The 20861-nt window shown below is 33.4% G+C and overlaps 2 protein-coding genes across 5 annotated transcripts in view; both read left to right on the top strand.

Annotated features, from left to right (window-relative positions):
- LOC106478704 (E3 ubiquitin-protein ligase Bre1-like) overlaps nucleotides 1-18848 on the top strand; it is a 60721-nt gene extending 41873 nt beyond the window's left edge. For 2 of the 4 annotated variants that reach the window (XM_022382355.1, XM_022382357.1), the window contains 4 exons: nucleotides 900-1072; nucleotides 3933-4110; nucleotides 11412-11513; nucleotides 13612-13788. In XM_022382355.1, coding sequence (XP_022238063.1) covers nucleotides 900-1072; nucleotides 3933-4110; nucleotides 11412-11513; nucleotides 13612-13788 — 630 coding nt within the window. Of the gene's footprint in view, nucleotides 1-899; nucleotides 1073-3932; nucleotides 4111-11411; nucleotides 11514-13611; nucleotides 15219-16274 lie in introns of those variants that run through there. The other 2 variants (XM_022382356.1, XM_013939266.2) reach the window with 2 other exon arrangements.
- LOC106478697 (carbohydrate-responsive element-binding protein-like) overlaps nucleotides 15323-20861 on the top strand; it is a 123819-nt gene continuing 118280 nt past the window's right edge. The window contains exon 1 of the mRNA XM_022382353.1: nucleotides 15323-16393. Within this exon, the coding sequence (XP_022238061.1) occupies nucleotides 16305-16393 (89 nt within the window). The 5' untranslated portion in view covers nucleotides 15323-16304. The remainder of the gene's footprint in view (nucleotides 16394-20861) is intronic.

Below are 20861 nucleotides of genomic sequence, written 5' to 3'. Positions count from 1 at the left end.
AGAAAGAGGTAGGCAGGGCACTCTGTTTGTTTTAGTAAATGTAGCGATATCTCAGCAAATAGAAGAGATAGGAGGTTCTTATTTTAGATTCTAGCTTTTCAATATCAGTAAATTGAGTTCCTAATTTATAAGAAACTATAGACTTTGTCTTTGGACATCACAAACATCTAATTTGAACTAATGCTGCATTCAACATAGAACGTGATTTTTTAAAAAAATATTTACTTTTCAATTAAGAAATTAACTAATGGATGATACTAAAAGTTGAATTAAAATCTACAATTTGATAACAAACTTATTGACATACATAAAATAGTAGTTCAATAAAATTTCGAATGTGAGTTTACAAATGCAATGACATGGCCTTTGACCCATGACCATAGGGAGATCCATAGAGATAGGGTTAACTAGAAAACTTACCCCCAAAAGTAAAATCCATCAAGTTCATCATGTGTGATTGATTGCTTTATTTCTGGGTTCTTAATTCTTTGAGTATTAGGTTGTTTCGGAAATTAATGTTTGAAAATATTTCCTTTCATATTAACATCTAGAATTTTAATTCATTTTAATATAGACTCAATTAAATAACTTGCAACCAAAAAAATCTTATTTTTGGTCATTTTAATATACATTTGTTTGTTTAGTTGAAATTCGTTGTAAACCATACACGTATTTATAGAAAATAACTTGCATTGTTCTATACAATAGTAAACTACTCTTTTTATGTGATACTAAAATAGAAAATTTTGTAGCAAGCAATAAATGTATGTAAAGTAACTGATATGTATGTCAAAATAAATATGATTTAAAGATATAAAGGACAATTCTAAAATGGTTTTTGTAAACTACAACAAAGTGTCGGGTAGAATTTAATACATGCTTCTTTTTATTTTTGTCAGAGAATAAAGTCTAACCAAATCCACAAACTACTGAGGGAAGAAAAAGCTATGATGGATGAGCAGGTCACGTCACTTTTGAGTCAGGTGGAAGCACAGAACCAGGTTGTGAGAAAGTTGGAAGAAAAGGAGAGACTGTTGCAGAACAATTTATCAACAATAGAAAAAGAACTCAGGTCAGTTGAATTGTTCAAAAATAGAAGGGAAATGGGCAGTTTCATTTGTAACATTATTACTATTTATCAACAATAGAAAAAAGACTCCAGTCAGTTGAATTGATCAACAATAGAAGGGAACTGGGTAGTTGCATTCTTAATGTTATTACTCTTTATAAACAGTAGAAAAATAATTCAGGAATGTTGAAAAAAAGAATGTGCACTTTATGTTATCTTAATCATAAATTTTAGGCCTATTGGTTTGTAATGTGACACTGGCTTTTGGCATTTCAATCATAAATTTTTAAGTATCATACTGCATATATATATAGTGTTTCAGAAAATATTTTAATCTCTCATCATCCAACTCAAATGACAAGTTCTGAATGAACAAAAGATCTCTCAGGTAGTGACTTGTGGGAGACAAGAAACAGTTTTGAAATGTTATTTCTGCTTTACTTCTGATTCTGATTATATAACAGACTTATTAAAAATAATCTAAAAAGAAAACATTTGCAGTTTCCACAAATTTTAGACCTACTAGCTTCTAGTGCTTTGCCATCTTTTACCGTTTAAAGTATATCTTTTAAAGTTGAGATCAGTTGAATATATCATCAATAGAAAGAAACTCAGTTTGTAATTTTGTTGTATTTTTACATTAATCAACAGTAAAAAGAGAATTCAATTTAGCTAAAATTGTAACATTGTCATTCGGTTGGTTAATAAAAAATTGTTTCTTTTTGTCTAAGCATATCTTGAAATGATGGCTAATAAAGCATAATTAATTCAAAAGTTAAAAGCAGTCAGAAATGTTTAGACTTTAAAGTTAAATTTGTGCATTTTTGTTTTTCTTAGATAATTTTTTTATTCATCCCATTCCAGATGGGTCATGGGTCAAAGGCCATGTCATTGCTTTTGTTCACTCACATTCAAAATTTTATTGAACTACTATTTCATGAATTTATGTCAATAAGTTTGGAATCAAACTGGAGATTATAATTCAAATTTTAGTATTATAAATTATTCAAGTTATGACATGTGAAAAGCCAGTCGAAAGCTCAGAATGTCCCCCTAGTGGCTTTCTAGGCTGTATTTATTCTTTCAACATGGGCTCAGTCAATTTGACTGACCACAAAATTTGGCAGTCTTTCAGTTAATATTATAAGTCTTTCACAGACAAAAAATTAATATTTTTTAGCAGAATGAATATATTGAGTATTTGTTTTGAATAAATAGTCCGTATGAAAAGTAATTTTCATGTTAAAATTAAAAATACTTTTCCTCATCTCAAAAATCTCAAATTTCCTTTGTGTAATCCCTTAAACCTCCTAAATGCATTTCAAACGGTTTTTCTACCCTATCTCAAAATGTGATCGTTCAATTCGACCAACCTCGTAACCAAAAAAAAAATTAGAAAGAAACTTAAATTACCCTCTTTTATTGCTATAATGATTTCAAATTGTAACATGAAACTACATTCGTTTATCCCAAGTAGAAAGAAACATTTCTTAAGAAACATTTGATAACTATCTAGATACAATGAAGATTTCACATGTGAAATTTGAAAATCTTCTGATGGATAAAAATATTTTTAATCTTAAAAGGAAAATTATATTGCATGTTGGATAGGCAGCATGCAAAAAGAAAAAAAAGCATGAGAAAACATTGCTTTACAAACCTTAAGGCTTAATAAAAAGCATCTATATTTTTCTACAGAAGATGGGAAGTCAGTATAGGACATCCATCCCCAAATTTGGTCCAGATCCAGATTCTGGATTACTTTGAGGCATTTTTTATCATGGGCAGATAAGACATTTTTGCAGTTTTGGGTTAATAACTCCTTTAAAGTATGTTTGGATATGCACCACATTTCATGGGCACATTAAGGTTGAGGCTCCTCATTGCACTACAGAAAATGATCTGGGTTTGCCTGTGACGTTATCCAAGATAAACGCATGCAATCTTGAAAAGGTGCTGCAGGGCAAGGGTATACAATCTCTCTGGATTGCTCTTGTTTCATATTATTCAACTAGTGTACTCATATTTATCTCTGTTACTATCATTTAAACATCTGTGAGTGTATGTTCTCTGTGGTACTGTGATCTCCCAAAAAAGGCATACACTGAAACTTCGGGTTTAAGTAAATTATTTTCTGGATTCATATTAGTTGTCTTATCAAAATGTAGTTTCATCAATATATTAAGCTCTGTACATTTTCAAAACTGATAATAATTTTAGACTTAGGAAATTTAAAAAATATAATTTGAAATTGTTGTTTACTTTAAAAAAAATGTATTCTTTAATATTTTTTATAATGTGATAGGGATTCTAAAATATTGGGTTTATTTTTTGTTTTGTTATTTTGCTCTACTATGGAATGTTTTTTGAAATCTCTGAGTGCTTGATATTTTGTAATTTTTGTTAACAGTTTATTTACTTTTACATTAAATTTGTTTATTCTTAAATATACTGTCTTTTAGCATACCTCAAATTTTCTATTAAGACATGTAATTCATAAACTAATTATGGTTTCTTCACACCGTTATAAGTGTGTACATGCAGTTCCTTGTTTTTGTGTATAAAGTTATTAAATAATAACTATGGATTAAGAAACTTCATTCCATTCCCTATCTTGCTTAAGACTGATGGGTTTTTTGTTGACAGTGTTTTGATTTGTGAAATATTTTTTGTTAATAAAACTGACTAACTGGTAGTATAATCAAACTGACCAAGTACAGACATTTTTTAAGTTTCTGTGGTGAAGAGAGAAAGATACACTTGACCTATGTGTACAGTTATGGTAATTATCTTTCATAATGGCACTTTGTCTTCATTTGAAAGCCAAGCAATCCTTCTTATCTTCAAATATTCTTCTCTTTAGCTTACGTCAGCAAGCGATGGAGATGCACAAAAGAAAAGCTATAGAAAGTGCCCAGTCAGCTGCAGACTTGAAGCTCCACTTAGAGAAGTATCATGGACAGTTAAAAGAAGCTCAAACTACAGTGGCAGAGAAAACAAGTGCAGTTCAGCAGGAAGCATTTAAAACTAGAAGGTTACAGGTAATCTTTCTGTAGGACTATATTTCCAAAACATACTTAATTCCCCTCACACTACAACTATTACTTGACTGCCAGGGTTTCTTCCTTTGCCCATCTAAGTATTGGTCTGATTTTTTCTTGTTTGCTCCAGTCTTTTATACTCCACTCAATTGCTCTCTATCCTGGTGTTGAATATAAACACCTCATTCGGATAATGTTATCACTTTATCTTGACAAAGCATTCAGGAACAGATTTCTCTGTACTGTAACTGGTAGAGACACTTGAAGCAATATTCATTAAAAAAATTTTTTTTTTTATTTTGACATCCTGATATATGGCATAAATTCCTGTAATACTCTTTTAAGCGTGGAGGCATTCAGACTTCCCCTACTCCACCTCTGATATCTAACGTCACTCAAACAGGGGGGTACTTTCAATTGAGGCTGTCTGTGATTTGATTCGTAGTGAAATGGAGACATATATTCAGTCTGGTGGTGTTTCTCTGGGAGACTGAGTCTACATTTGCAAATTTTCCTGAACGTTCTGGAGAGAATTTAGATTTGTTTTTTCTGGTACATTCCTTTAATAACTCGGCTTCTCATGAGGCCAATTTGGATTAGCCACCTCCAGTTCCCTTTCTTTAGTTGGTCAATCAGGTGTGTTATGTTTTGGGTTTTTCTCCAGTTGCCTTTGGGTCTGTGCCTTCATTGATGGTGGAAAGGTCTGAGGGTGAAGACCTAGTTCTTCCTCCATCACCTGATGTTGTGGTTCGTGCAGGGAGGTTTACCTCTTAGTTACATGAAGGTATAGCTATGCCTTGTCTGCCGTGTTTGTTGGAACAATATGGTTTGGCTTTCCACAGCCAGGGGAAGTGTATTTAGACTCTCAAAGACTAGACCCACATTTGGAAATGTGGGGTTCAAGAATGGAGTCTGTGATCAACTTGAACAGATCACAATTTTCTAGGATTCATCTGACCCTCACTATGTTTCTGAGATATTTATCATTCCTCCAAATTCTGTGGGAAGCCTCTCAGCAAACACCACATCAATTTGATGATGAGTTGGAACCATGGTTGGCATCTACCTTGGAATGATTGTCAGCTTTTGCTCTTTCTTTAGTTTATTGGCTGGTATGTTCTTGAAACTTGTTGGGTGTAGATGCATTATTGGAGGATGTTCTTCTACCTGCTGCCACCCTCTGTGAGTTATGTTTGGCCACCTTTTTTTGACCCTTAATTTTTGCGGGTGTTCCAGAGTCTTTGGGATCATGGATAGATGTCACCCACCTGCATTCATCTTTGTCATTGTTGACCTCTCGACTTTCCTTGGCTCCTACAGAGAGTCATGGCTCTACTCCTATTCAAGTGTCCTGACCTCCAACATCAGCACCTCAATCCATTGGTACCCAGAGTAGATTCTGCTCATCCATACCAAAGAGGCTCCTCTGCTTGGACAGAATTCTGCCAGTATCAATGGTGACTACACTATGCCAATAAGGTTTGTTGGGGCTCAACTACGATAATATTTGGACATATGTAATTCCTTTACCACAGATCCATGGTTGCTACAAGTTCTTGCATCAGGGTTGGTCATTCAGTTCACATCTCTACAACCATTATCCCCTCCAACCTGTAGTTTTTCTGCCTCCAACAGATCCTCGGATTTTGGACCTTTATTCCATGGCTATCAGAGATTTGTTGGTTAAGGGAGCAGTAGAAAGGGTCAGTTCAGTTCTTCTGGGGTTTTTTGTGCCCAAGTAGACAGGAGATTGGCATCTGGTCATTGATCTTTCTCAGCTTAACCCAAGGTCACAATGGAGTCATTCCTTACTCTACGTTTGGCATTTTTCACCAGGACTGTGGATGATCAAGTTCATTATTGCTGACGCCTATCTACACATTCCCATAGTGGAATCATCCCACTGTTATGTAAATTTTGTGCACAAGAGTCAGGTACTGCAATTCAAGGCTATGCCCTTCAGACTAGCATTGGCAACATATGTATTCTGCAGAATAGTACAAGCTTTTTCTCATCACCTCCATTCTCTAGACCTGTGCACACACCATTATATGGATGACTGGTTACTCCTAGCACTGTCTCGTCAGTTGATGGAATATCACACCCAAATTCTCCTTTCAGAAGCCACCAAGGCAGGCTTTATTATCAGAGCCGAGAAATCTATTCTCATTCAAACTCAATATATCCCCTATCTGAGAGTCTATCTCAACACGTATTTCAGTTGACTCCCATCTCACTCCATGCTCTGGAACAGGCAGTCAGATTGTTCCTCACGTCTCCTTCCACTGCATGGGTGGGTCTATCTCTTTTGGGGATGTGGCATCACTAGAAAACTTCATTCCTTTGGGAAGAGCCCAAGAGATTCCTTCAGTGGTCATTGCGTGACCAGTGAATCATAAACAACGATCCACTGCATCACCCAGTCTCCTTATTCAGGATCAACATCTTAGACCTTGAGTGGTGGTTAGTTCAGAACAATACTATGATAGGTTTTCCTCTACCGCCACCTCAGCCTGAAATCCATCTCTTCACAAGTGCCTCACTTCAGGGATGGGGTGTGTATATCAATGGTCATGAATTCCAGGGCCTATGGATGGACAACGAAACTTACTTCCACATCAGTATTTTAGAACTTCTTGCTATTCAGATCAATTGTCTCAACCGGATTCTTCCAACTGAATGGATATTACATTGTGATGTTTTCCATTGAATTTGCTTTCAGTTTGGAAACCAATGATTAATGCATTTGCCACTCATTGGAACACTCAGCTATAGGTACTTTGGTTCTCGATACCTCACCCTCGAGCATTGGTTCATCTGTTACCCAGAGTTCTGGCTATGGTTTGGTCAATCTCTAGTCGTGTGCTGTTGGTAGCACCGGATTGGCTGGCTCAACCATGGTTTCTGCTTCTTCGGCTTTATTGACTATCTTTAGATACTCGAAAAGATGGAAATCATTTGAGTCCCCAGTGCTCTCCGGCTTTCTCAAGTCGTTTCGGGTTCTTTATCCCAAAAGACGTTTTCAATTACTTAACTGGGATATTGAGGTGGAATTACATACTCTGTCTCGACATCCATTTGAGCTCTTAGCCTCATGTACCATGTATCATCTTTCCTTTAAAATTTATTTTTGATTGCTGGTGGCCTGTGGTTATTGCAGGTCAGAGTTGTTTGGGCTGCATATGCACAGGGCTTTTTATCATTCTATCTATATCCTTCTATACCCAGACAGGTCCTTCCTACCTAAGGCACTGGCAGCCAGGGAAGGGGATAAATCCTTCTCATCAATTTATCTGACCACTATTTTTCACCTCTATGACCGCTTAGACCCTGATCACTTATTATGTCCAGTTAGAGCCCTGAAGTGTTGTGTGGCTTGCACTAACACCTTTAGAGATGATAGACAACGACTTTTTATTCATTGGGATATTTCAGTTTGTCGTGATTTATTCCCAGTTACCTTGATGAGGTGGGTTCGAAAATTGATCCATATTGCTTATTCTGGGTTTTCTTTGAAGGCGAGGAGACTTCTGCGAGTAACGTCTCATCAGATTCGTCACATTTCTATGTCCTTAGCTTCCCAGTTGAACTGCCTGCCGGAGGACATTATGCAGGCTGGTATGTGGACCTCTCCCAATACTTTTATCTCACATTAGTTTCATGATCTGGTGGTATCTTCCTCTGAGGGTTTTCGATTACCCCTGTGGCTATCTTGACCACATCAGTTAGGTTATAGGAGAGGTGTGTATTTTCATTGCTCCCCTTGTCTCTTCTTTACTTTACAGGGCCCCCTTACCTCTTTTTCACTTGATTCCACTCTGTGGAGAATGTTGCTCAGGCAGGTGTACTTTATCAAACCAATTCCATTCTAGCAACCACTAACTCAATATACTTTATCTAGATTGCAACAGGCTCTGTAGAAATGAGGTGTTCCATAAGACTACCCAGAGGCTGACTGGGTGGTATTACTGTACTTCACTGGACTGCCACTCATGTACTATCATGAGTAAAGCATAAGGGAATTCTGCCTGTTCCTGCCGATCATCGGATTGAATAAATCGGTGTTGGTTTGCTCTTAAACATTTAGGTGACTTGATTCACCTATAGCACTGTTCCTCCCCAATGCATATTGCTCCCAGATTCTACCAGTGGAGCTAGGGAGTCCTTACCAGACCCGTTTTCCAGTCGCTGGGGTAGTGGATAGAGGCTTTTCCTCCAGAGTGTTAGAGTGGATTTCCTCCACTCTTGAAAAGACAACAAAGTTGGGGGCCTTCCTACCCTGGTCCCTAGATGTTTTTTCCCAGATATTGGTAGGAGAGGGACCAGCCTATGCAGGATTTTACTTGTAATACTGGTTCAGATTTGATGCTTGACTATCCGGTTGGGCTGAGGGTGGCTCTCCTTTTTGATCAATATTGGTTCAGTACATTGTTCATGGAAGAAGGACCATTGTTTCCTCTTAATTCTGAATGTAATTTTGAATGTAAGACACTAAAACCTTGTGTTATGTGTAGTAAAGGGTACCTGGGGTGATAGAGTTAAGAGCTGGTGTTAGAGACTGCAGATGGAGTCAGTCTCAAAAAGTGATAGCATTATCTGAATGAGGTGCATATATACAGTACCAGGATAGAGGGTGCTTTGATGTAGGTGGACAATGTTGTGAGATGAATTTCGTCAAGGGCAATTAAGTGGGGTATAAAAGACTGGAGCAAGCAAGACAAAATCAGAACAATGGTTAGATGGGCAAAGGAAGAAACCCTGGCAGTCAAGTAATAGCTGTAGTGTGAGAGGAGGTAAGTGTTATTGGAAATACATTTTCTAATTAAGAAAATGTTAACAATCATCCAGTCTAAGACATATCTGAAGTAGTTTATTGTTTTCAAAGAGGGTTCTTTCTGTGTGAAAAAACAGCATTGTAATTTAGCTACAGATGACCTGTGTTTACAATCACTGGTGTACAATAAAAATAACTTTTTTATTTTTTTTTACCATGTCAAAACTATAAACAAGCCAACTTTTTTTAATTGTTATTCAGGTTAATGTATATGTAATAAATTTTAAAACCATTTTTTATTAATTGGAATACATATTTTTTATATTTCTTTTTGGTGATTTTGTTTGTCCATTCAAGTAGTTTCTTGGGTCCATAAAGCCTAACCTAAACACAGTCTAACACAGCAGTTTTGTCTGTGAAAGGAAACTCGATAAGATCCAGTGCTAGTTTCCAAGTAGTAAGGTAAGACATTAGTGAGCTCAAAAAAAACATATTTTTTTAGACCCAAATACAGCTTTGTTACTAAGCTTGATAAAGTATAGTGGAATTCTGTGGTATTCATATAGTAATTTATGATATTTTGTTATTTCAAAATGCAGATATAAAACCAAAAAAAAAGTTATTTTTCTTACATTTTCTACATGCAAAACTTGAAAGGCTTAACAACTTAGGGCAAGCAGCAGTCAGGTACAAAGTTCGTAACTAGAAGAGATAATTGTTTTCTATTTTTCTTTATTTACTGATCTATGTTTTAAGAAAAATAACTGAAATTTAAGAACTTATTTGTAAATAGTAATAATGTACATACATATATGATGTATTATAACTGAAATGTGACTGTATTTTACAAAATACTTGTCCACTAGAACACAGCTAAGACAGGTCACTTTTATATTCTCGTGCGCCATGTCATTGCAACTTCTGTAATGTTGGTCAGGCACAGCTGAAAGGTCAATAAAATAAATATATATATAGATGTATAATGTTATGAGATTTAAGCTATATATAATTTGTAGTTATTCTAGAACGAAAAAATACCTATTTCCTAATATTTTATGGTGGTTATGAGTTTGGTCAAATTGACCAAACCTATACAGAGATACAATAATGAAGATACCTAATAACATATAAAGTTTTTTCTAAACAAACGTTTGATAATTATCTGGGGGGTTATAAAGATTTTGCATGTGAAATTTGACAATTTTCTGATTCATCAAAGTATTTTTAATCTTAAAATCAAAAATTACTTTGCATGTTGGATAGTCAACATTTGAAAAGAAAAAATGCATGAGAAAAACTTTACTTAAAAAGTCTTAAAACTTGATAAAAAAAATCTGATGTTTACTGATAATCTGCAAAATTTCATATAGATACACATACTGGATTAAAAGTTATAGCATGAAAACTATAACAAGCACAAAATGGTTACAAGGCTAGTCCCTGGGACTGAGCATGTAGTGAGAGTTAACTAAGCCTACCTATTTCTTGTTCTGGTAAAACATTTCCTTTCATACTGCAATATCATAATTCAAATAAAGTGTAATAAAGCAAGGTTTAATTCTATCAACATATCAGCAAGCTATACTTTTATCATTTTGTCTTAATTTCGATACAGATCCCTTCTGAACTATAAGCCATATCAGGTGAGAAGAACAGACAAAAAGCTTTCAGTTTAGATCACTAGCCTATGAGTTCTTGAAGCTGAGATATTGGCAATTACATCACACCATGATATCCAAAATTTATAAAACAGCATTTGGCTAAAATTCAATAAAACTACACTTGTATTCAAGTAAGAAGTTTGAAATAGAGCTATTTTGGTATAATGTATTACAGCTTTTCTCTTAGGAGCTCCTTGTGTTTTATTATGCTTAGAGAAAATTTAGGAAATTCATAAGCACTAACAGTTTTGTTTGGAATGCACATCAATCAACCTAAAATCAGAATTTTTAATTATGTATAAAATTAAATGACTTTCAACACTGAAGTTTTTTGTTTTTTTAATTTGTTGAAGAATGACTACAAGTTTAATTTCTATGATTTTTTAATTCAGTGATGCAATTTTGTCCTCAAGGTGAGATGCACCATCCTGGTGTGATAGAGTTAAAAGAGTGCTCTGCACTTTGGGACCATGGTTTTACTATAAGAGTGATGGTCAAATTTTACAGTTTGATAAGACACTAATTGGTAGTGGGTGCTCTTATCTTTAGTCAGTTAGTTCAAAATAAAGTATGGCTAGCACAGATAGCCCTTTGTAGCTTTGAATGAAGTTCTGAAACAAAGAAACTCATTTTAAGAGAACCAGTAGTTTGTGAGCTACTGGAGTTTTTTCAGCCATTATATTAGACTAATACTTGTTCATGCGAGTTAATATTAAAACTTGTATAGCTGTTGAGATATTGCAAGTTAAACTAGCTGTGACTGAAAAAAAAACTATTTAAATGTATTAATGTGTGTAATGAACAAAAATTTATTTAGGTTTTTGTCAAATGTTTAGTTTTTATTCAGATGTTTTTGTTACAAATAGGAGGAAATTATTAGTCTAAGAAGGAAGGTTGAAAGAGCTAAAAAGTTTGAACTGGCTACAACAGCTGATGAAGTTTTAATGGAAGAAATTAGAGAGTATAAAGTAAGATTTTTTTCTTTTTCTTTTAAAATTATTTATACTCTAGAGTCTAGAAGTTATTTTTACTTATTTACACAATTTGGTGGATTTGAATCAGTTAGGAGGTATATTGTTTATATTTTCAATGAAATAAAAACTACCTCATTAAACCTCTCATGTTGCCATTTTGTACAACTTGTATATCTTCCAGCTTCAATTTGGTACTTAAAAGCTTATGCCAAAGGATGTCTTATTGGTAATATGATACTAAATTATAAACTTTGTATAATATTTCTAAAGTTATTTGTATTATAGTTTAATTGTCATCACTTCTACGTATCAGTTGATAGATGTATAAAAGCACAAGGCATCTTGCAATTTAAAGCAAACTAAAAAGCTCAGTCAAATGTTATATAATTTATTATATCAAGATTTGTGTTACTTAGTATTACAGGCCAAGTTGCTTTGGCTATGCTAATATACTAAACTGTGGGATGCATCATGGTTTCTATTGTTTATAAGAATGTGCTAGAGGCCAGATCACATTTACTGTGTCCAAAATACTGTTAATGATGTCAGATGCAGCATGACCTGTATTACATATCAGTATGTGTGTGTTTTTAGTGGCCAGACCACATTTTCTGTGCCAGTACACTGTTTGTAATGTTAGATGCATCATGACTTTTATACTTATCAAAAGGTATTAATTGCTAGACCATATTTTCTGTGCCAATACATTGGTTGCAATGTCAGATGCATTGTGACTTGTTGTTTATTGAATGCTAGTTGCCAAACCACAATTTCTATGCTACTACACTGATTGTAATGCCAGATGTATCAAGACTTTTTGCTCATCAAAAGTTGTTACTGGCCAGACCACATTTTCTGTGCCAATGCACTGTTTATGGTGTGAGTTACATTGTTGCTTATGTGTTAAAAGCTTAGCCACAATTTCTATGCCAGTATACTGCTTAGAAGTTTAAATAGATATTGACTTGTGTTACTTTATCAGCATTTAATAAAAACTGGATTACAGTTGCTATGCTAGTATACTATTTGTAAGATCAGATAGGTTTTGATTTGTTACATAACAGCTTGTGTTAGAAGCCAGACTACAGTTGCTATGTTATTTTACTGCTTTTAAGGTCAGATAGATCTCAACTTGTGTTACTTAGCAACATATATTAAAAACTAGACTACAATTGTTATGTTAGTATCCTGCTTATGAGGTTAGATAGATCCTGACTTGTGTTACATAGCAACATATGTTAGAAGCCAGACTATAGATGCTATATTAGTTTACTGCTTGTAAGGTTGAATAGGTATTGACTTGTGTTACTTACCAGCATATGTCAGAAGCCAGACCACAATTGTTATGTTAGTTTCCTGCTTATGAGGTTAGATAGATCGTGAATTGTATCTCATAGCAACATATGTTAGAAGCCGGACTACAATTGCTTTGTTAGTTTATTACTTGTAAAGGTAGATAGATATTGACTTGTGTTACTTAGCAACATGTTTTAGAAACTAGAAACAATTATTATGCTGTCTTTAGGTTTCATTGTTTGTTGATAATGGAAAATATTATTTTAGCCAAACTTCATATTATGTATTTATGAACTCTTCATCAGGTGAGGAAACGAAACTCACAACCAAATCTGGCAACCTTAATGTTTAGTGTTTAACATACAATTCTCAGGTTGATTAAAAATATTTTTACTTTTTCATCATTGACAAGTAACTTCTTGGCCACTGTGCTTTTTTAAAAAGAATAGCAGTACTATTTGCATATTGGGGTTTTCCTCAATATTCTTGATATACTTTATTATGTTGTATTTTTAGAAAAAGCTACTGCACTTTATAAAGTTTAAATATAACTTGAACTTCCATGAAATTATTATTTATTTGAATAAATTATCTTCTTTGAATAAAATATTGAAAAAAAAAATTATATTTCTAATTCAGAATTTTTCTGTTTTAAATCAAATTTGTATTAGCATATTTTCACAAACTACAAATTATTGAATTTAAGAAGCTATATGAGGTAAAATATTTATTAATTAGGTTAGTTACAGTAAGTTTTGTAAAAGTGAAGTAGTAAGAAAATGTAATATTTTTTCAGGAAAATCTGACTTGTCCTTCATGTAAAGTTAAGAAAAAGGATGCTGTCTTAAGTAAGTGTTTCCATGTATTCTGTTTTGATTGTCTGAAGACACGGTATGAAACCAGACAGCGGAAGTGTCCCAAGTGTAATGGAGCTTTTGGTGCGAATGATTTTCACCGGCTTTATTTGACGTGAAAGAAAGAATCCACACTTTTTGTTCATGACTGTAGTGCTTCTTAACTGATGTTTTAGTATTAATTCATTATCACTATCTTTTAGAGGATACCTGTTTACGATGAAACCGGCAAGCCTTGATATTATGGATATACACACACCAGAATGAATATATAATCAGAATGATTTGAGTATTTGGTTAAGTGTTTACAAACTAAAGCTTCCAGAGAAACATAAGACATTAATTTGTATTGTTCCTCCTTTTTTTTGTGGCAGGTAATATAGAATGCCAACATTGTTGAAATCAAGATATCAATTTTTAAAATTGGAAATCAATTTTTTTTTTCATTTGTTTAACTAGTATTTGACTGAGTTAAAGTAAAATCTCAGAGAAAGTGTGGTTCTCAGTAGCTGTTTGTCTAACTTGAAACTTAACTGGAAAGAATTGTTAGTGTGGACAACATTTGTGTTACTGAGGGAGATTCACTGTTTCTTCCAACTTATTTGAAACACATCATGGGTTATTGACAATTCATTTTCCATATATAGATATAACTACATGTAGTCCGTGTTTTCTTTTGATACGACCAAAATTGAGTAGATGTTTAGACTTTATTTTGCTTATAGGTATGAGTAAAAAAAAGGAAACAAAATGTGCTTTTAAGGAATCTGTGTTGTCAGTTTGGGTTTTGTTCAAAGGAATCTGTTGTCACCTCATATTTTGTTCAGACTTGGTTGTGTTCACATGTCCAAGTAAGAAAAAAAGGAAATAGAATATGCTTACAAGGAATCTGTTCTAAACTTGTATTCTGTTCAGACTTGGTCATTTTCACATGTCTGAGTATGAAAGAAAGAAATAGAATGTGCTTACAAGGAATTCATTGTTAACTTGTATTCTGTTCAGACTTGGTCATTTACACATGTCCAGGAAAGAAAAAAAGGAAATAGAATATGCTCGCAAGGAACCTGTTGTCAACTATATTCTGTTCAAACTTGATCATTTCTACATGTCTGAGTGAGAAAAAGAAAACAGAATGTGCTTACAAGAAACCTGTTGTTGGTTTATATTCTGTTTGGACTTTGTCATTTCCACTTGTTAAGGAACAAAAGAAGGAAACTTGTGTTCTTACATGAAATCTATTGTCAACTCACATTTGATTAGTATGTTTGTTCAAAATTAAAAAGAAAATGTCTAGGCAGCAGCATGTAGAAGTCATATAAATTTGTAAGTTCATGCAGTTTTTGAAAAGAACTAACACCAAATATGTTTTATATTTAATAAGCTTCTATTTTTTCCATGTTAAGTCTGCTGACTAGTTAAGTCAGGTGGTAAGTTATTTACTTGTTGCAATGTCAGTTTTGAGTAAAGACTTTAATTAAGTTAGTTAGCTTTAAGTGGGATATGTTTTAATTATTAAAATCACTGTAATTAAACATGTATTTGCTTGAAAGTTGTTAGTATTTTCCTCATAATTACAATTTGTCTACATACAGAATGTTCTCAAAAATATCTTTGTTGTATTCTCTTTACTTCACCACAATAAATTAATTGTTTTTAGTTCACATTATTTAAAAATATGTCTTGACAAGAAACACCAGTGTAGAAATAAAGATACAGTACAGTTAATCAACCAGATTCCAAGCTGTGCTCATAACATTCAAAAAGGGACATTTGGAGCACTGTGCAACATTTAAAGAAAAGTTTAAATCAGTCTGAGATATGTCTTAAACTAGGCCTGTCCACTGAAGTTGATGCTAAAAATTTCCAAAGTTTAGAGAGTACAAAAAAAGTTGTAATTTTGAAAACATAAAAAAAATAGTATAATGAATTACAAAAGCATGTAAGATGTCTTTATTTTTAAAACCAGAATATAAAATACTAAATAGTGAGGTGGAATGTGACTGTCTAACCCATTAATGTGTAATACTTAAACATATGTTAAGAACAATACACATGTAAAAGAATTCATTGCCCAACTTTGCAGAATATTGACCCTTTAACAGAAAAGTGCTTGCATTAATCAATATTATTTTTGTACAAAATATCAGAATAACTTATTTATAGAAAGAAAAAGAAATTACAGTTTCTATGTGAAAAATAAACATTTAAACTTCAAACTACAGAAGTCTGTGAAGTTTTCCAAACCTTTCAAAAAAATACATAAGATATGCTAAGGGCATAGGTTTTTACCCATTTGAGTTGTAGAATGGAGCTAATATTTAGCCCCTATCTCTACAATAGCAATCCTGCATTTAAAAATTCTGTTCAAGACCTAAACACTTACAAGAAGCTTATGATGTCACATCAGAAATATTATTCTATTAAAGCAGCTGTTCATTAAGTAAGGTTGTGGTGATATCTGTCATTGCCATGGTTAGTAGTCTGTACTGTCAACTCAGTCTGATTAGTGATTAACTAGTAGTAATTCTTTTACATTACTATTAGATATTATTTACAATTAAACTTGTACTATAAGCTTTGGCTTCTAATCTGTTACCATCTTCAGGGGAGTCCTGGGAAGAATAACTGTGTATGGATGCAGGAGCTGGGATCAGCAGAGATGAGAGTCCAGTTGAGTGGACAGCACATCTCCCCTTTAGACTGCAGCAGAAAGGCAGTCAAAATGTAGGTATAAGATAATTGGTCTTATAGTAATAATAATAAACAAGAGCAATCAGAGAGGTTGCATGCTCTTGCCCTGCCACTCCTTTTCGAGATTGCATGTGTTTATATTGGATAATGTAGAATTTTTGCCCTTGAAAACTCAGAAAATCCTTCTCAGATCCAGAATGATAAACAGTCCGGATTGTGTTTTGTTGTGTGAAAAGGAGTCTCAACCTTAACGTGTCCATGAAATTTGGTAAAAATCTGATTACACTTTACCAAGTCACTAACTGAAAACTGTGAAAATGGCCTACCTCTTCATTATAAAAAATGCTTCAAAGTGATCCAGAATTCAAATTTGGATCCAGACCAAATTTGGGGAGAGCTGTCTCATACTGATTTCCCATCTTGTTTAAAATTTTCGTGTACATCAGTCTATTAGTTTTCAAGATACTTGCACAGAAACACGGACACACACAGACCCAATTGCAATACCCTCAAAAGGGCGAGAGTAATTAATAACTGGACTTATGTGATTGTATAGGCTAATGGTTCCCAACCTTCTTCCAACTGAGGACCAGTAAGTTCTAGTCTCAAAACTTCATTCACCACTTAACTCTGTAAAGTACTTTTATATTGCATTGTACAATAATATACTTCAGTAGTTACATTTTTAAACACTTTTTTTTTAAACCATTTTGAGGGCTGGCTGAAATCCCTTTGTGAACCATCATAGATTCATAGATTGGCAGTTCAGAATCATAGGTATGGACTACTAACCATGATAATGATCCATGTTTATTGAATGTAAACAAAACACTTTCCAGCAAAACACGATTAAACAAAAACTTAAGTCACTTGTAATGTTACATAGAAAGTCGTGTTTGTAAAGTGTAATTATTATAGAAATAGACAAATTTTGATGTTAGGTGTTTTTCATGGTAATTAGTTTAACAAGATATGACTACACATAAACTAAAACACTTTGGTATTTGGTGGTCTTTAAAAAAACACTTAAGAATGGTAATTTATTAACACTTCTGACAGATGGATATGGCAAGCATAATTTATGAATGCCATATTTAATTATTCCAAATAACAATAAATAATATATGTGTGTGATGTGTGGAAAACAGTAATGATTAATTTTTAATCAATTGTATATATATTTATATATATGGTACTGGACCAAACTGTATCCTAATGCAAAGCCTATGGGTGCAATTTGTACCAATGTTGATAATCAAGTTTATGAGCAGTTTATAAACTAAAATTCGTTTATTTCCACCTCAGTCAGTATTTGAAACAGTTATGTGAGTTGTATCACAACTGTCTTTTGTTTTGGTGCAAATCTTCACCTGGTTAATTACCATATTTCTGTATCCCACATTTACGGTAGCTTTGTTAACCAGGGTGACATCATTTCTATTTTATACACTCATTATATATTAGAGTCCCATGTCTTTGATTAGTTTGCTGATTGTGTTTGACACTGAAATGTACTGTCTCTGAGTCAATATTCATGGCATCAGTCACCAGAAGTTCTTTCTGGCATGAAGACTTGAATAACCAATCACCAGGACATCTTTATAAAGTGATGACTTAGATACCAATCACCAGGACCTCTTTCTGGAGTGAGACTTGAATAAAGGGTCATTCTAGAGTTCAGACTTGAATAACCAATTACCAGGAGCCTTTTTTCCTGAAGTGATGTTTTGACTTAGAATCATCAGGAGCTCTATCTGAAGTAATGATTTGGTGTAACAGTATCATAGCATACTCTCCATCAGGTAATATGTTATTTTGTGATCATGAAGTCTCATATGAAGCACTTAAGGATGTTTGAAACAATGAGGTAAAGTCAACTGAATACGTGGATCAATCCACAAGTGGCTACCCTTATTGCTGACTGTTGAGCATCCAGGAAACTCTGAAAATAGAAACTTCACTCTTCACCTGTGCTGATTGATGTTATTGAATATTTAAAAATGACAGTTATAGCATCTTAATATTCTGAAACTATGTTGTTTTAATACCACTGAATTCTTTTGTTTTCATGTAGCTCATTTTATTATTGGCTTTCTCATACAACTTTAACCCTCTTTATTAATATATTATGAGAAAAATACTGTCATATATCATTATGAAGCAAGAAGATGGGTAATTTCAATTACTGGCATATTACTTTTTTGTTATATTGTGAATGTGCACCATGTTTAAATAGCAGTAGTATTTAAATTCATATGCATATAGTATTAAACAGAAGTTCTCGGGAAAGGCATATGTTAAGTAGTTGGACTGTCTGCTATTGTGAATTACGTTTGTACAGTGTGGAAGGAATCAAATACTTTTATGTATTTGGTTGGGTGCAATTGTTAAAAATAACTTGTTTCTTTTTACTATTAATGTAAAGATTCATGTTGTGGTTAATTTAAGAAATATGTAATACTGTCGTCAGAATATTAAAGTAAATAAAACTGTGTAGTCTTTTAATATTTTTCTTATTTCTACAATTAATATAAGATATAACTATTTTTAAGAAGAAAAGTTTCAATTTTTACATTCATCTTTTATGTTTAAATGAATAGTGGAGTTATTACTAATCTATATATAACTTGTAAATACAAATATGTTTCATTTCTGCTTGTAGTACTGTTCTAGCTGTTGCTAGTAACAAGAAAAATACTTAAACTTTATAACTCGAAATTTTTATCACTAGCTCTATAAACTACGAAAGCTCTAGTTATATGATGTAGACTACATAATTAAGGAAGCTCAGGTCAAATTACTTATACTGCATAAATAGAAATACATTTCCCATAATTTTAACTACATAGACAGTAATTCACTTGTCACATAACAGGTACTAAATGGACAATAATTCACTTGTCACATAACTAGTTCTACATAGATAAGGATTTGCTTGTTATGTAACTAATACTACATAAACTGAAATTCACTTGTCACATAACAGGTACTAAATAGACAATAATTCACTTGTCACATAACTGGTTATACATAGACAGTAATTCACTTGTCACATAAATGATACTACATAAAGAGGAATTCACTTGTCACATAACTAGTTCTACATAGATAAGAATTACCTTGTTATGTAACTAATACTACATAAACTGAAATTCACTTGTCACATAACAGGTACTAAATAGACAATAATTCACTTGTGACATAACTGGTAATACATAGACAGTAATTCACTTGTCACATAAATGATACTACATAAAGAGGAATTCACTTGTTACATAATTGTACAAAATAGACAAGAATTCATTTGTCACATAACTACTACTACATAGACAGAAATTTACTTGTTACACAACTATTACTACAGTGAGAAGAATTCACTTGTCATGTAACTGGTAATATATAGACAATAATTCAATTGTCACATAACTGGCACTACACAGAGAAGCATACACTTGTGACACAACTGGTACTACACAGATAGGAATTCAATTGTCACATAACTGGTACTACACAGAGAAGCATACGCTTGTGACACAACTGGTACTACACAGATAGGAATTCACTTGTCACACAACTGGTACTACACAGACAGAAATTTACTTGTAACACAACTGGTACTGCATAGACAATAACACATTTATTTGTCACAGAACTGGTACTACACAAACAATAATACTTTTTTTATACAACTGGTATTATCTAGACAAGAATTCACTTGTTACACAACAGGAACTACATAGACAATAATTCACTATTTACACAACTGGTACTACACAGACAAAAATTCACTTGTCACACGACTGGTACTACACAAACAATAATACTTTTTTATACAACTGGTATTATCTAGACAAGAATTCACTTGTTACACAACAGGAACTACATAGACAATAATTCACTATTTACACAACTGGTACTACACAGACAAAAATTCACTTGTCACACGACTGGTACTATATAGACAAGAATTAATATCTTACATAAGTGTAATACATAGACAAGAATATACTTGACACATAACTGTATTATTAGGTAGCTAAGAAATTAATGTCGCGTTTTGGAACATTTTCATTAGCCACTCGCCAAAAATCGTACATCACGTATAATAGTTAAACGAACCGCCTAGACGTCACGTTAGTGTAGCCTATATAATGTGTAAAGTTTAGTATACTCTAATCCCTTATAGTGATGGCACTCGACGAGACACACATTCGGCATGTAAGCTGTTTGAATACAAGAAGGGTAAAAATGCCTCTGTAGCCACAAAGTATAGCAAAGAAGTTTATGGAAATGTTTTGAACGTTCGTAAGTGTCAATGATGGTTCAGCTAATTTCGTTCAGGTGACTGTGATGGCAGGGGCCGACATTTTGGAATTGATTTTGATGATCTGAAGACGCTTGTTGGGCCTAATCCAAAGCAATACACTCGTGAAATGGCCCTGAAATTGTATGTTTCTGGTGAAACAATATGTAAGCATCTAAGGAATATGGGAAAATTCCA

The sequence above is a fragment of the Limulus polyphemus genome, unplaced genomic scaffold, assembly GCF_000517525.1.
Source record: "Limulus polyphemus unplaced genomic scaffold, Limulus_polyphemus-2.1.2 Scaffold242, whole genome shotgun sequence".
Classification (NCBI taxonomy): Eukaryota; Metazoa; Arthropoda; class Merostomata; order Xiphosura; family Limulidae; genus Limulus; species Limulus polyphemus.
Note: the sequence above shows the minus strand (reverse complement) of the source record. Positions and strands in the feature narration are given on the sequence as shown.